Below are 17,488 nucleotides of genomic sequence, written 5' to 3' on the forward strand. Positions count from 1 at the left end.
ACTGCATAATATGGACAAAACACTAACACTGAGTCTATATTGCTACATACTGCAATTGCGATTATGCCTTGCAGTATTTTAAAAACATCAGTGAAACAGCAACGTCATGGCTGAAACTGAAAAGCAAAATTCTTTTGTTGGTTTACCCAAATATCTTGACATAGACAACCACACAAACTCATCTTGAAACACTAAATCGTGCAGCCTTAAAGGACACAACTGGATACAAGGAACCTGCAACACATCCTGTTCTGGAGTTCTACAATAAACCAGAATAAAAACGGGATATACGTTAAGGAGTATGTTAACAGACAACTGGAGCACTGTAACACTAAGCAGATGGAGGATGGCTCGTGTTGCATGGAGAATATTATTGTGTATGAACACTGAATCTTACTATTTCTATGACTGTACTGAAACTGTATTATTTATACCTGTTTTTAAATCGACTGAGTTCAGAAATACTTGGAAAAAAAATGGCTGCAGATAATCAGCACCCAAACAAACACCCACTTTTTACCCACTGTAATCTTTATTGAATTTATATATAGATATAAAAAAGTATATACATTTGGTGAAACAAATGCAATAAATAGGCTTTGACATTCAGGATCTATTTTGAGGTCACTAGAAGGCTAGATAATCAGATAAATGGTCATGTTCTGCTATGAAGGTTTACAAGGGAATATGTTCAACCAAAAAAAAGGAAAAACCAAAGTAAGCTTATGACAGTGTTTATAGGTGTTTGTCACTGCACTGATTAAATTAAAAGAACATATAAAATGTAACCTTGTGAACACTGACCGTTCATAATGGATCCTACCGAGAGTGCGGCCAAAATGGACAAACCTTCTAAATGGTTTAATGACCTGTAGTGCTACATTTTGAACAATTCTTCCTACAAAAGGCACAGTTAGAGTCTGGGAATGAAGTACAACCATTCTTTCTCTACCTCACTAGTCATCAGCAGCATATCACCACCACATCTGGGCTACTCCTATAAATATAACCTTCCCATGTTTACACACAGGTAACGCTTTAGCAATTATGAGTGCAAATCTAGGAATATTCAGGCAAGTCGGGTACAATAAAGTCCAGAGATGAGTCATATTTCAGATCATATCTGTCAGAATTTACAGACAAATACTGCACGTTGCTGAAGGACCTTTGCAAATAACTTATATGAACAAGTTTTAAGGCACCAGAAACCTTCCAAACAAGCAACTTTCACACATTCTGCAGAAAGTTTGATTTTTCTGATGCAGGAAAATATGTCAAGTTATCTTTAGGGTCTCAGTGGCTATTCTATGCAGTGTTGCCCATTATATCTCAATGAATGTGATTAAATGGACATAAGTACAGCCCAGGAGTAAGAAATTAGTTATTTTAAGAACTAACCGTTCTAGGGCCGTTAGGTTATGTCTCTGTAAAAAAAAATATCAATGGAGTGATAATTCCACACCATAGTCCATGGACTTAGATGGACGGATGCTACATGACTGCACAGCTGGCCTCCTGATTCCCCACCTGGCTCTGTAAAAACATGACAAATGTTTATTTGTACATACATACATACAGTAACAGTCTTTTTAAAAAAACTCCATTGTTTAATGCATTGTTTAAACATTTCATAATGAATGGACCAACAATTAAAATTACTTGGAATAAAAAAAAAGTATATCCTAAAAAAAAAGCTAATCAGACACTGACAATATGCTCTCTCTTTCCATTATAATTTCTAAATTATAGAAGAAAAAAAACAAAACAAAAAAACAACAAACAAACAAACAGTTCATGCAGGTCATTCCTGTTGGTCCATTCTTTATGTAATATTCACATAATGTAGCCGGAGTCGTCAAATGTGGACAAAAGAGTTGTGAGGGCATGACCATATTAAAGCACTTAAAGTTTTCTGCACTGTAAGTTGGCAAGCGGAAAATGCAGAGCAGCTAGAAAAGCAATTAGCAAAGCAGTCAAAATCATAGTCAAAAGGTGCGTGAGATATTAGCCAGCAATACTGAAGAAAAAGTGTAGGGAAACGTGATTAGTATTAGAAATAATACAATAACACTTTCTTTTCCAATACTGATAATGAAACCTTGGCAGATACGGATCCGACAGTCATGCTTAACGCTGCACAGCGAAAAGATCACTAATCCTGTTTATTCATTCATTCACTCATCCTCTATGCCGCTTATCCTCTTGGGTCGCAGGGGGTGGTGGAGCCTATCTCAGCAGTCACTGGGCAGAAACACACTGGACAGGCCACCAGTCCACCGCAGGGAAGACACAAAAAGACATTCACACACATAGGGCCAATTTAGTGTCTCCAATTTGCCTGACTGCATGTCTTTGGACTGTGGGAGGAAACCCACGCAGATGCAGGGAGAACATACAAACTCCACAAAGAAAGGACCCTGGTCACCCCGGGGCAGCAGAGCTACCCACTGTGGCAGCCCATAGTCCGGGGTCGGCAACGTGCGGCTCTTTTACTGCCCTGTTATGGCTCCACAGCGGAAATAGATTTGTAGGTAAAAATAAAAATAATCCTCCTTTGCAGTGAAATAAAGCTCTGCTGATCATTCTAACAGTTTTAACAAACACTGGAGTTAATGTATAACTGCTTATTCACAAACCTTTGCCCCTGAAGGTTTGCGCGCAGACTGCTGGTCACCACAGTAAAGCAGCTAAGAATCTTGTCTTGCTAGTAGCTAACAAAACAACTTTAAACTATTAAAGACAAACAGACCTATTTACATTTATAATCACTCCAGCTGGTTTCCTGATACGTTTAATCTGCAACGAGAAACTGAAACACTAAAAAGTCACAAAGCTGAAGTCGGCTTCTCGTTCACCAGCTTCTTGTTTGAATTCTCCCATTCTACCTTAAAAGGTGCAGCAGTTACATTCAGGCACCATTTAAGGTGGAACAAGAAGCTGGCGAATGAGAAGCTGACTTCAGCCTCACAAGAAACTGTTCTACCTTTCAGGAAAAGTTTCCTGCTGGAGATGCGAGAAAAGCAGCTATAGCTGAACTAAAGCTTAAAGCAAAGCACTAGAACATTAGCATATACTGAGACATATTTACAGCCAAGACTGTAAAATGGACATAAAATGTTGTAGCTCTCAAGGTGGTTTCAGTTTTGTTGAATGGACAAAATCACTCTTCTTTACATTTGGGTTGTGACCCCTGCCATAGTCTAATCAGCCATTTGAAAATCATTCCAGTTATCTATAATGTACAGCCTGAAGAATGAGGTAGCTAGCAACAGCAGCTGTTTTATGCTCACCCCACACACATAACCCTTATGTTTTATACATCTGGGTTTCAGTGCTGAGGGGCTGCAGCAGAATATAAAAGGTGCAAAGTGAAGCGTCCATGCAGAGCACTAATGCAGGCAGCATCTAAAGCTACAGCCGTGACAATCTTCTCACCTACTGCTCCTGCTATGCAGCGACAGGTCAGGATAGAGAGCAACATTTCTTTTTCCTTCGTTTGGGCTTTTCATAACAAAAGAAATGAAGAAATTAGCTGCATCTTGCTAATAAGGATAATTCTTAGTGAAGAAAATCTGCATTACAAAAGCCTCTCACTGAAGTGCACTGCAGTTGTCAGTTCTGATAACATATATGATAAACACACAAACACACAAGCTCAGTGACTTAACATGGAACTGTTACAGGATGCCATCTTTGCCACAAGTCACTTTGTGACATTCGTCCCCTGCTAGATCTGCCCCAGTCAACTGTAGGTGATATTATTGTGAAAGTGAAGCATCTATTTATATCAGGGGGGGCTTTTTTTTCCAAAAAGGGCCAGATTACACCATGTCAAAATACCTGAGAGCTGAACTACTATTCACAAATGATTAAAAATAGTATGTTTTCAAAATATTAGCGCATAGAATAAGAGCTTTCTGTGAGCCACTGTGTTTCCTATCACTGTATAAAAGATGCACAAGGCTTCTTTATTCTTGCTCAGAGCAATTTGGAAAGGTAGGCACTTGAAACAAATAAGTTGTTTAAGGGAAACAATAAAACACATCTAATGTATTAATTAAATTGCTATTTAACTGTTCGAAAATATAATGTCCATGCTTTGTGTTATGTCTATGATACTGAATTCATTAGTCTTTTTATATATGAGGCACATGCATTTGCTGTGGCTCTCGATGGAAAAAGTACTCAAATTTCCAACTCGCCAAAATCGCGGGTTCTCTGTGTTGAGTTTGAGCTTTATGGCTGCAGTCTGGACTAAATGCAGGTCAGTATATGAAGATGCAGGTCTAGTCAGAGAAGAAAGGCTCTTAAACTTTAGCTAACTTCATTACCGCAGGGCGATGCACTGCACTGTAATTCTACAGCACTGCTGCCACCATCAGGTGAAATGAAGAACTGCAGCATACTGGCTGGTGGGCCACTTATCACACAATCTTAAACAGAAGGCATGGGCCAATTAAAATCTGTCGGACTTTGGACACCCCCGATTTATATAGTTCAAAATTATCTCTCTGAAATACATATGAGTCCTTATTTTATTGTTCAAAACTGGTGTAATGTTCCTCTTATTTTATTTTATAACAGTTTTATACTCAAAATGAACTATAATGTGTTAATGTGTATAAAGTGTGTGTGTGTGTGCGCACGCACGTTACCTGTCGGCGAGGGTGAATCTCTGAGCCCACGCCGCTCTCTTCATCAAATTCCACATCCGAGTCTCCCTCAGCTCGGCCCTGAACACACACCACACACCGCTCGGCCGTCTCCTGAAGCCACAAACAAATCATTTATAGTACAGTTAGAAATCAAACCTCTGGCTTTCAGTGCTAACAGTACTGCTTAAGTGCATTCTTTAACACATATATAAACAAATATACCACAGAATGTTTTTTTTGCCTGATTTCAACCCCAATTTGCCCCTTGCGACAAATTTTCACAATCTGAAGCGATTTTCCAGGACGGAAGCTTGATCGGAAGAGACTGATGGCGCGGATGATCTGGTAGTGTGAGAGGAGCAATGAGCAAATCTTCAGCCATATGATCAAACTGCCCTTCGATATCATCAAACATGTTTGATATTTTTACGACTGATATTCACGAGTCCTATAGTGTGAGAAGGTCAGAGATTTACTGAACGAATGATTCAAACAACAGCCAATCAGAGAGCTAGAAGAGCGGAGATACAGCCGAAGAGACGAGCATGAACAGTAGAGCGGAGACAGAAGAGCTGTGTGTAAAACACAGGCAGATAAGAGCTGATATTGTTTATGTGTGGATCCAGAGGTCAAGTCACTCTCTTTACAATTTCAGCTCAGCTGGCAGTTTATAGTGAAACATTTCTCCAGCTCTCACTGTAATATCAGCATTTCTCAACCCCATATTAATTCCCAGTTTACACTTTCGCTACACATAAAAGCACAAACAGGTCCAGCAAGTTCAGCTTTGTTCGTGTTGTGTGATCTGAGGAAATCTGGGAGTTTGAGTTCTTATTCGTAGTTGAAACTCCTTATGTTTGTTAAACTCTCTCTTTGCCTTGTCCTCTAGTGTGAGAGCCCACATGACAAAAAAAAAAAGAAAAAAAAAATTGTGACTAACTGATGATGGGTTTTGACGCTCTCAGTTTCAGAAATCTGTTAAGATTTTAAAAGTCGTGTAGGGTACGCCTGGCCTTAGAAGTTTCCTCTAAGAACAAAGACTTTTGCCTCTTGGTTAAAGGGTAATTTCACAATTTTTTCAAAGTTGGTGGATTGATTAAATGTTTATAAATTCCTCTTTAATATACAGTGTTTCCCTATTGTGGTCCTGGTTGTATCAAGGTGGTTAGAGCAGGAAAACTCAAACATGCAGGGCAGGGGTACTCTACACTCAAAAATGATGGTTTTAAAAAAAAGAAGATTCTACATAGAACAATGAACACTCACAGAACCATTTGCATGAATAAAGGGTTCTTTGCATTGTTAAATGGTTCTTCAGATTGATGGAAAATGTGCTGTAGAAAAAAAAAAAAGTTTCCTCCATTCTGACAGGCTTGACATCATAACAACAGAAGAACCCTTTTTGGTGCTATGTAGAACCCTTTTCAAAAAGGTTCTATATGAAAGCATATAAAACACATTCTCCATCTAACACTTTCATGATGCAAAGAACCCTTTACTCATGCAAATGGTTTTTTTGAGTGTTTATGGTTCTAAATGGAACCATTTTCTTTAAAAAAAATGTTCAAGGATTATTTAGTAAAGTGTGTAAGGCCAGAGCTGGGAATACCTGTGTTAAGTGCATATATTTAGATGGACTTTTGTTATCTGTCACAATGATTCTCTCTTACCTCATTGTGTGTGTTAAGCAGAGAAACTGTGACATCGCTGACCGCTCCCCATGTCTTTGGATCACTTAGAACCAGGTCAGTAGGAGGATTCGGTTCCACTCCAGCTCCTGCAGACCAAATCTGAGCAGACACATTACCGATAACAGAGCACCAGATATGCATTTGTCATATTCAACTGCGAGTTGTCTGAAATGTTTGAAACCTCAGTAATAAAGTGCTGTTTAAAAGCACTCATATCCTGCATTTATCCAAGACTGAGCTCTGTCCTGACAGGCCACTCTGTTGTGCCTTGTTCAAAAAGCAGTTCAGGTGGTAACGCGCCTTAAAACTTCAGTGTGAATGGGCAGAGCTAAATGCTGTAGGCTGAATAGGCATATATATGTAAATGGATGCACTGTATAGGAATCAGCGGTCAGTGTCTACAAAGCAAATACAGACATTTTATTTACTATTCAGTACAATCAGTAAACCTACATATGGCTGAGTCTTAATATGTAATGTCGATAAGCAATAACAACATTTATATGTAATATTTTTAACAAAGGTTAAAAAAATAAACGGTGAACTAGTGCACCAAATGTGTGCAGGTCTGTATATGTCAAAGTGTGTGTATACATCAAGTATATTTTTACCGTCACTGTTTGTCCAGCACCCAGAATGCAGGATGTGGGGATCTGGTAGATGATGTCCGGAACTCCTTGCTGCCTCCTCCTCACTGCCCAGCCACCTAGTGGCTGATCCTGAAACAGCAGTCATTAAAACACCCTTTCACACAATACCCAGTAACCAAATTACCACACCTAACAACCTCTGATGAACCTGACAATCATGGTGACAGTTAAGTGCTATTCAGATGGGATTCATTTTAGATGGGTGGTGGGGTAATGTCAGTTTAACATGGGACATCTGTAATGTTTAAGAACTACTTGCACACGATAAGAAATATCTCGTTATAAATTTTATGCACTGCATTTACTCCAGAAAAAAGTAAAATGTATCAAAGAATAATAGCTAAATTAAATGTTATGTACCCTAAACATCTGTCTTGCGGCCTTCAATAAATGCACAGTAATTAACATTGCCTGTGCCACAATGAGTGTGACTACTGTGCATCTCTAACCAAAATCTTCCAAAATAAGAACCCCTCCCACATTCTTGTACATTATATATCCACTACTTACATTATGTACATGTACTTTCTAACGGTATACAACTTAAATAATTAAAATGTAACTAAAAAGATGTTATTGTATTTTATTAAAAATTATAATTTTACACACACACACACACACACACACACACACACACACACACACACACACACACACACACACACAGTAGGATTTGTTTAAACTTGGAAATAACCAAGTTTAGAAAGTTGGAAAAAAAAAAGTTACGTCAAAACGAAGAGTTCAGATTTTTACATTTAAGCACATTTTTGGCCATGTTAAGGGCAGATTTGTTTTTGAATCTTATTCTTTCCATTGAGGCTTGTGTTCAGACAACTCTAGAATAGATCTGATCTGCTCATCAGAGTTCAGCTCGAGTGTACTGTTGTTAAAGCAAAACAGAGATATATACCAAATATTAAAATTCCAAAATTTGTGATAAAATTTGAAAAGATTCTTCTTTTCACTCAAGTTGTTGTGCTGATGTTATTTGAAAGGAATGAAAAATAGAGGCACTTTCACTAGTGGTCTCAGACTTTCAGAACCCCTCACCTGCACCAAGAGTTAGTAAAATATTCTGACCAGCCACTGTGGGAAAGTCATACCATGTCAGAGTTGTTCTTGAGCTTTATGAAGTTTCCATGCAGGTCAATCTCGCCAACGGACACGCAGCCGCGGGTGGACGAGTGCTGGGACACTTTATAACTGGGAGAGAGGCCTGAGCCGCCCTCGTGCTTTCGTTTCTTGGCCCAGGCTTTACGTGTAGTCTGCTTGTGTGTGCGGGAGATGGAAGCGTGCTGGGACGGACTCGGAGAGAGGTTCAGTCTGAGGAAAAAACAACCAACCAATAAACAAGCCAGTGCATTTACAAATATGGAAGCCAATGCTTTGAGTATATTTATTTTCAACAATCAAGCCTCATGTTCAAAGTATCTACCTTCGAATGAAAAGCTGGTTTGGTCTAAACAATGATTTGAGAGTTTTCTTTTTCAAATCAATGTTAAAAGCAAATATTTAAACCAAAGGTGGAGAAGAGAAATTAAGAGGTTAAGAAGCTAAATATAATGCAGCGCTTCTACTCATTTTAAACTGTCATAATATACTTACTTATATACTTAATATGATATAATTATTCACAAATGATTCAAAATATGGAAAATAACAGTGTAGAGCAATCAACTGAACTGAGAGTCTTGCTGGTGATCCGCTCTGAGAATTCAGTGATTGCTTAAGCGTGTATAAATCTGATGACAGTTCAGTTACAGCTCGTACATGTTCCAGTGGTCAGAATCGCAGTGTATCAGCACGCAGAACCTGAGCTTTCAGCGAGCTAAGGTGTTTTCCATCAATATCACTTGTATCGCTTGCAGCTGCTGTAGTTTCTCTGCCCTTTTTGAAATGTTTATAGTAAGGTCCATGCTTTGTTTCATGTCTATCGGTATTAAAATTCATTGTCTTCTGAAATGAGCTGCATTTGCTGTGGCTCTCGATAGAAACGTATTCAAATGTCTATCTTGTCAAAATTGCTTTTTTTAGCGTTTGGTTTGTGGTTTATGGCTGTAGTCACAGAAGAAAGGCTCATAAACTTAAGCCAACTTTGTTACCACAGTGCGGCGCATTACACTAATTTTATGCTGCAGCTGCGACCTTCAGGTGAAAGGAAGAACTACAGCGCACTGGCTGGCGGACCACTTAACACATTCTAAAACAGCACACAGGCCAATTAAAATCTGCCAGTGGGCCATAGTTGGCTCTGGGGCCAGACATTGAACACCCCTGTACTAAGGCAACAATTTATGTTCTGTTCTCTTACCTTCGCTCTTCTCCCTCCAGCATCTTGCGATAGGCATTGATCTCCATGTCCAACATCAGTTTGACATCCAGCAGGCTCTGGTACTCCTCCAGCTGTGCCTGCATCTGCTGCCTCATGTCGGCCATCTCCTGCTCCTTCTGCGTGAGCCGCTGGTGGCTGAGCTGCCGTTCACGGTCCAGCAAATGCTCCAGCTCCTGCACACGCGCCTCCAACGCCGAGTTCTGACACGGAGAGAAAGAACACTGCCCTGCACCACTCGCTTTGATGATACATTTAGTATGACGATACAAAAAGTAAGAACGGTGAAAATTATGTGCTGTTACACTACTGTATTACATTTTCAAGTGAAGCTGTAGAAGCTTGAACTCAAATGCTTTGTTTCTATTACAGCCCAATCCCATCTACCCCTACCCCTTGTTTTCAAGGGTCACCTTGCCCCTTGGAACTGAGTTACAAACGGTAGGGGTTGAAATCTTCCCTACAAAATGGGACCCTCAAATAAAACAGATCATTACTTCATTAACAGCTACTAGCGGTGCTCTGTAGGCGACCCTGCCAGTCTGCAGTGATAGCAGAGGAGGATAAAGTTCAGCAACCTCACTGCTGGGATTTAATTACATTTAGGACATCATATGCTTTTAAAAGGGGGGGTGGGGTGCAGTATTTATTGTTGCCCACCGCCAATTCTTTGGTGATATGAAGCTTCTTGTTCGAATTTTCCTGTTCCACCTTAAATGGTGCAGCAGTTACATTCTGGTGCTTCAGACATCGGTACTGCTGGACTATTTAAGGTGGAACGGGAAGTTTAGCTAGCTAGCTACTGAGATATTAGCATATTATTAGTGATTTTTTATGCTTGTAATTTAGAAAAGGACCATAATACACCCATAAAACGACATTAAACTAAGATAATATAATGAGGACCATGTAGCCCCAACACTCTGTCCTACCCCTCTATCTCAACAAGGATCGGGACGCCCTACCCCTAGGCATGAACGCGCAAAATGGAGTGCTAAGGGCTAAGTGGTAGGGGTGAGAGGTGAAATGGGATTGGGCCTACATGTTCTAAAATGCCTGGGATAAATTGGAAATGTATGATGTATTCAAAATGTATATTTTAAAAGGTAAAAATGTATTTACATACACCGCATACATAATGACTTTGCTGACTGTACACTGTAAAATACAAATCAATACTTTATAAGTATTGTGTTGTTTATTCTAGTATGTTTTTTGCTACAAAGTTTGACCATTTCTGTTTTAACAAATGCAACTTAACACATGACCACTACAGCTTTCTGTAACCCACTGTACCTGTTTCTGCAGGTTGCTGATCTGCATGGACTGCGACTCAACTCTGAGTTTGGTTCCTGCCAGCTCCTCTCTTGTTGATGTGGCAAAGTCACTGTTCTTGGCCGCAACTTGCTTCGCGTTCTCCAACTGCAACAAGCAAATGATCTGAGTTACTGGACTGGATAAATGACGTGCATTAATGGATTAGATAAATTATGTGGACTACTGGTATTACAGTAGAAACATCAGATACACTGAATAAATAAAAGTGGACTATAGACCGGAAAAATGATAAATTTGTCTTCTCCAGATACAAGGAAAAAAATAATGTGTATTAGATACAGTGTGAAATATGGGCTTGCACAAATACAATGCATAAATCACAAGAGATTACTGAACAGTGGCCCATTTTGACCAAAAAAGATTTGACCGCCTTTAATGAATACATGCATACAAAACTGCATCTGATTCATAAAACTTTTGCACAACATGGAAATGAGCGCTGATTTAAGTGCAAATTAATCAGTTTTAGTGCGTAAAATCAAGTGCCGGCCTACCTATCTATTTTGTGGGTGGAGTCAGTAGTGTAAAACAAAAGCACAGAGTAGTATGTATTTAAATAAAACATGAAATTGTTACAGCATTTGTTTACACCAGTGTGCATGTAATATAAGTACATCCACTTTTTCACTCGATTACCATGTGCACAAATTTAGTACTATTGTCATTTTCTTTTTTATATGGTATTATAATGGATACTGGTGATAGTTTTGGCATTAACTTGACTTGGCCAGACTCTATGCAACAACAGAAACTCGTGTGCAACCAAAACCGTTCCATGAGCATCAGTAGTGTATGTTTATACCTTCGCACTGAAGGTCCGTCCCAGTTCCTCCTTGTACTGCTGGATTTGGGTTTCGTGTTCTTGCCGGAGCTGCTGCATGGCTTCCGCTAGTTTACTCTCAAACTCCCTCTGCCTGCCCGAGTCCACCTCCATCAGACGACTCTCATGCCGGCTCCGCATCTCCCGCACTTCCTACACAGAAACTCTGATCAGGACCATAGCAGTAGTACAGCAAACACAGAGTATAACTGGAATGGCAACAGCATCAGCAAATCACTTCTTAAAAAACATGCTAATGTAGTTGTTATAACTGAAATTCTTCAGGCTAGCACTAATATGTTTATGATTTCAGAGTGACTTTATATTGCATGTTTAGCAACAGTCAGATTGTGAATCTTTTCAGAGAAGAAATTGTAAAGAAACAAATGACCAGTTCTTTAAAGATCAAGATGCACACTTTCTCACCTGTTCAGAGATGTGCTTTTGAAAGTCCATCTGCTCCTGCAGCGTCTGAATCTGGTTCTCTGCGTCCACTCGCCGCAGCATCTCTGAATTAATCTGAGCTTTAGCATTTTGCAAGGATGACTCCAGCTACAGAACAGGGAGGCAAGGGCATGACAGGCCTTTCAATACAGCAACTCTGAGGAATGAATTTCAATCACACTTATTCAATTTTCACAATTTCTGAGATTACAGTGAGGAAATTTGAAATATTTATGACTATCATTAGCAGATTTAGCCTTGAGGACAAAGTGCAAACAATATAGCTTTCATTGCAGACAACATTTTTAAATCACTGTTATTATTCAATAGAGAACTCTGCAAAGAAACAGCTGTATGTTGTAACTGCTGTAACAAAACCTCTATCGTAACTGCATAGGAGGAATAAACATTCTTAACTTGTACTATGTACATTAAAGGCACGTCATTTTTTTCTTGCATTTTATTTTTGTGCTTGAGATTCACTTATAAAAGGTTGTGTGCCTTTATGTACCAAAATGATCATAGCTTTCCAATCTTTCTTTATCCCTTAGAATTAAACAGTTTTTGTTACTGTACCTTTAAGACTGAAATGTGAGTAAAAGAGCTCTGTGCTGATTGGCTGCACCTCACTCAAAAAGGACTCCGAGCTGAAACACTATAACTTTAGTGTGAATGGGTGGGGCTAAACTACTGTAAACTGAAAAGGTGTGCATGTTAATAAGCTGGCTGTTGTGACATCACAAAAACATTTATTTCGAAATGGGCTTAGTTTTCATATGGACTAGGTAGGGAATGTTTTGAAACTTTAACAATGTTTGCATATTACTGTTGAAAAGCAAGGGAAACTTGGTTTTCCATAAAATGGGCCCCTAATGTACATAGATTATACTGCAGTTAATTTTGGACAAAGTAAAGAGCTGCTGGTCTTTTCAAGTAGTGCAAAAAAATAAATAAAATACAATAAATAGCTGAAATTCTGAACATTTTTATATAGCAGTGGGGGAAACGTGAGACTCACATTATCCACTTGTGCCTTGAGATCCGCCAAATCATTTTCCAGCCTGCGGTTGGCTGCCAGTAAATTAGCATAGTCTGCCTCTTTGGAGTTCAGAGCAGCTTCGAGATTTCTCCAGCGCTCGACAGCATTGCTCAGCTCGGCCTCTTTCTTGTTGTTCCTGCAAGATGAGAAAGATTGAGCTTGTTTGTGAGGCTACGCCAACACTTTACCCATTATTTAACTAGGATTTTAAAACAATCTCTAAAAGAATTTGGAGGCTCCAGAGTAATAATTCAGCTGACAACAGTACACCTGGGGCTGAATGATTTGGAGAAAACATCTAAATGCAATTTTTTGAGCCAATATTGTGACTGCGATTTAAAGTTTCTATAAATTAACGTTCAGTCATAAGTACATCATTTCAGATTTTTCCCGGCTTAAAGCTTGAACGCTGAATGCAGTGTGCCAGACAGTCAGTTAGATGTGGTTGTGTTGTCATGTGTGTATCATGCAGGTGTTTGGTTGCTTCAGAATGGTCACAAGTGCCATGTTAAATGTTCCCCACTTAAAGAGCCCATATCCTGCAATATTCTTGTATTTTATTTTTTTTCTACCCACTTATAACATGTGTGTGGTTTTATGCATCAAAAGTGATTGTAATTCATTTTGACATAACCACATTCCAAACCTCCATTTATCCCTTAGAATTAAACAGGATGTTTTAGTTACTATGCCTGTGAGAGTTATATATGTAAATGAGCCCTCTTCTGAATAGCTGTGGCTCACTCAAAAAGCACTGAGAGCCGAAACACTACTTATAACTTCAGACTGGGTGGGGCTAAACTGCTGTAGGCTGAATATGTATAGTAATTAGGAATAGAATAGAATAAATAAATAAATAAAATGGTCCTTGCGACATCACAAACAATGAATTCAAGATGGGCTGCTTTCATACCTTAGTTTACATAAATTAATTGTACGGACTGAGGGCCCTTTAAAATTTTTAGGCTAGAATTAAAATGGCAGGTTTTGCAATTTTAAAATGTGTGCAAATTGCAATTTTCATATAAAATGATGAATCTTTCAGCCCTAAATAGGCCTAATGCAGATGTTTTCAATACAACAAACCAGAGCCAGGTTACAAGCTGTGCACTACCTTAGGACAAAAGATTATCTTTACCTGACAGGATTGGATTAAAACAGGACTAAAATTTTTAGGCTATAATTAAAATTGCAGCTGAAATTGCAATTTTTAATATAAAAATGATTAATCTTTCACAGGACTAGTACCATCATAAAGGAGAATTCCACAGTTTTTTTTTAATATTTCTCCAGAATTAATTTGTTAGGATGTAAAGAATTACATTTTTTAAATTACATTCATAGCCGAGTGGTACATGCTGGGCATAAGGCAAAATAAAACCAAACACCTGCTGCTAAAAGGTTCCTCACATACAATTATAAGAAATGGTTATCAATACACTGCCTGATGTTTGACACATGGTTTTATGATAGTTTTTAGAAGATTTTGGCCTAAAGCAATTTTTTTTTAAATACATACATGGAGGAGAGACATTCTAAGACAAAAATAGTATAATTTTTCAGATCTTCCACTATGTTGCCATCATCAACGTTCCATATAAAACTCAGAAGACTCATGTAGGTCCACCGGTGGTTTTGGATAGTAAATAAAATGTCTGTAACTGTGTTGTAGTAATGGCGACCCCTGGTTCCTATCACCACCACTGTGAAGAAATCTGAACCACTGCACACCAAACCACTCTAAATGACTTTTTACATCTCAAACACAATTATACAGAAATTTTAGAGGATTCAGGGAAATACATCATTTAATGCAATTGACAGTTTGCAAAATCCTGACATAGACTCGCCTCCTTTAGTTATTGTCGCTACGCGAGTCAAACTTTCAGTTCAGGCTAGCTGGTGGCATACTTAGCATTTGTGCTAACAGACTAAATACTTCAGCAGCGCTGAAGAACGCCTGAAATGTTTTTTTTTTTAAACTTTACCATTAACTATATATAAAAATATAAGTAGCCTGTATTTTATCTGCTATGATAATGCTAACTGCTGTTATGTTAGTGACAAGCTAACAATATATTCACTTCCAGTCACTGAGTTTCATATTACTTTTAGCAGTTCTTTTGAAAGCTGGAAAGCAGGAAAATCTTAAACCTAAACCAGTAAGTTGTTTGGTCTACACATTAGCTCGTTCTCTGATCCTGTTTCCTGGCTGTTGACGGGGATGAAGGGAACTTAATTACTCTAAAACTTTCAGGGCTAGCTACCCAGCCACTTTAGCTTTTTCACTGCATCAAAATCATATTGAAGCAAGATGGAGCTCCAAAACAAATCATTTAGCTACTCAATGTTAAACGGTTTCGTGTCTAACAAGGAGGAGTTTTCAGCAACAGAAGCTGCCTCTTCAGATGAGCTAATACTAAAGCTAACACGGAGGCCAGTCAGAGGAACGTTAGCTAGATGCTGAGGAGCTAGCCGAAGCTGAGTACTCATCTTTTAGCAAATTTTAAATGAATCAACAGGAACAACGATGTGTACTAGTGCATTAATATTTATCCTGACACAAAATATTTAAATCAGGAATGTGAGCATTGTACAGACCTGTTTAATCTGACTGATTCATCAACATAACTGTCAGTAGTTAACTTAAGCTAAGAAAGCTAACTAGTTAACCTAGGTTAGCTAACTGAGCTCTATAACCATTAAAATGACTTTTAGCAAGTACAGTAACCCAGATAATGTTTGCCTTGCCTTAGAGTCAGTATAAGTCTGTCCGTTATTAGTTTTGCCATTACATTTCGAGTTTGGTCTTCCACACAGATTTTACCGCAGGTCTATTATAAGTTATTCCTTCTCCTGACGGAGGATGTTTAGATCGTGATTGGCTGAAAGGCACGTCAATCAAAAAAGCGCCTTCACAAAGTTATTAAACAAAATTATTATGAATACGCTGCCCGATGTCTGACACATTGTTTTGTGATAAATTTCAAATTTCCACCATTTTATCATAATAAATCATTACATATAAAACTCAGAAGACGCGTGTAGGTTTACTGGTGGTTTTGGATAGTAAATAAAATGACTATTTTTAGTTGTAGTCATGGCGACCACTGGTTCCCATCACCACCACTGTAAAGAAACATGAACCATTTCACACCAAACCACTCTGAATGACATCGCAACAACGGAATGATGCAAAGATTTTAAAAAAATTGGTGGAATTCCCCTTTAAGTCGCACAGGGTTACGTAGGCTAAACAGGCAGATGTAAATGCGCTGGTATTTCCCAGATAGTAAGCATATACCGGTCCACCGGCTTGATAAGGTCGGCACCCCACTGACTGTTTGCCACTGCTGGTCCAGCCTCGGACCACCTAGATTATTGTCCTGCATACAGGCTCTAGTTTTTAATCTGCTCAAAAAGACTTTAAATGCACATTTACATTCTACATCAAACTCCCGAAAGACCTGTTTTTTTTTCCAGGCTACAGGCCCTTTAACGTCTCTTACCTCGCCACCAGCCTGCGGTGGTCCTCGCACAGCTGACTGTACTCTATCTGAAGCCTGGCCCTCTCGTTAGCGGTGGTGTCCAGGGTCTTCCTGGCGTCGGCCAGCTCGGTCTCGTAGAGCAGCCTGACGTTTCTCAGCTCCCGGGTGGTGGTCTCTTCCTTCTCCTCCAGCAGGAGCTGCATGGACGACTTCTCATTTTCGAGCTGGCGCACACGCTCTATGTAGTTAGCCAGCCGGTCGTTGAGCTGCCGGAGGTCCTCCTTCTCCTGCAGGCGGCTCAGGCGCGTCGGGCTGACTGAGGAAGGCGAAGCTCCGGCGGCTCGAGAGGCTCGAGTAGCCCCTGGAGCTGGAGTGGAGGTGATCATGGCTCGCTGTGCCAACGTCACTTCAGCTGGTTATAACTGTGCAAAACAGCCCGAAGGCGACCGTGCAGGATGAGAGAGATGAGATGTGCCAAAGTGCCAAGACAAACTCCAACTCCGAGCGCACCAGAGTCACCACGATGCCATCATCACGAACACGCAGCGCACGCTCAGCCCCGGCCTGGCTATGTCTCCCCTTATTCACAACACGCAGCAGCGCAAAAAACAGCCGCACACTTTCTGTCTAACCCGTAATAATCCTGAGTTTGGTCGCTCTGAGGCCTGTTTAGATGTGTCGGCCAGTAGCGCCTCATTGCGCGCAGCTGTGAGGGGGCTGGCGGCCTCAACGAGGCGCTGATGTCACATCACAAGACCGCAGACACATGCCGAGGAATTTAAAGGGAACGGGGTGTTTTTACCGGCCGAAAATAGCTTTTAGGTTTATCTGGGATTCATTCCGCCCCTCGAAACTAGACAGAAGAAAACAGCTGTCAGGATTTCATTGAACATACATCTTACATCAACAACCAGAGGCAATCAAAACCATTCAGATATTATGTAAATATAATGATCTCTCTCTCATACACAGTATAAACAGACTTGTTTACTCAATGCTTTCTTCATATGTATATTTAATTTATTTAATCTATC

The 17,488-nt window shown here is 39.6% G+C and overlaps 1 protein-coding gene across 2 annotated transcripts; it reads right to left on the minus strand.

Moving 5' to 3' along the window:
* Window positions 1–527: 527 nt before the first annotated feature.
* lmnl3 (lamin L3) lies at window positions 528–17,211 on the minus strand. Of its 2 annotated transcripts, XM_036587170.1 has the most exons (12): window positions 16,476–17,211; window positions 12,946–13,102; window positions 11,910–12,035; window positions 11,466–11,636; window positions 10,622–10,747; window positions 9,308–9,528; window positions 8,100–8,319; window positions 6,958–7,065; window positions 6,326–6,445; window positions 4,656–4,766; window positions 3,436–3,501; window positions 528–1,533 (listed from the first exon to the last, which is right to left on the minus strand). In XM_036587170.1, the coding sequence occupies exons 1-11, from the start codon at window positions 16,838–16,840 to the stop codon at window positions 3,463–3,465; spliced, it is 1,764 nt and encodes a 587-aa protein (XP_036443063.1). In that variant the 5' UTR covers window positions 16,841–17,211; the 3' UTR covers window positions 528–1,533; window positions 3,436–3,462. The 2 variants fall into 2 exon arrangements, with proteins under 2 accessions (XP_036443063.1, XP_036443062.1); XM_036587169.1 differs by lacking the exon at window positions 3,436–3,501.
* Window positions 17,212–17,488: the final 277 nt, after the last annotated feature.

Source organism: Colossoma macropomum, unplaced genomic scaffold (assembly GCF_904425465.1).
Source record: "Colossoma macropomum unplaced genomic scaffold, Colossoma_macropomum, whole genome shotgun sequence".
Taxonomy (NCBI): Eukaryota; Metazoa; Chordata; class Actinopteri; order Characiformes; family Serrasalmidae; genus Colossoma; species Colossoma macropomum.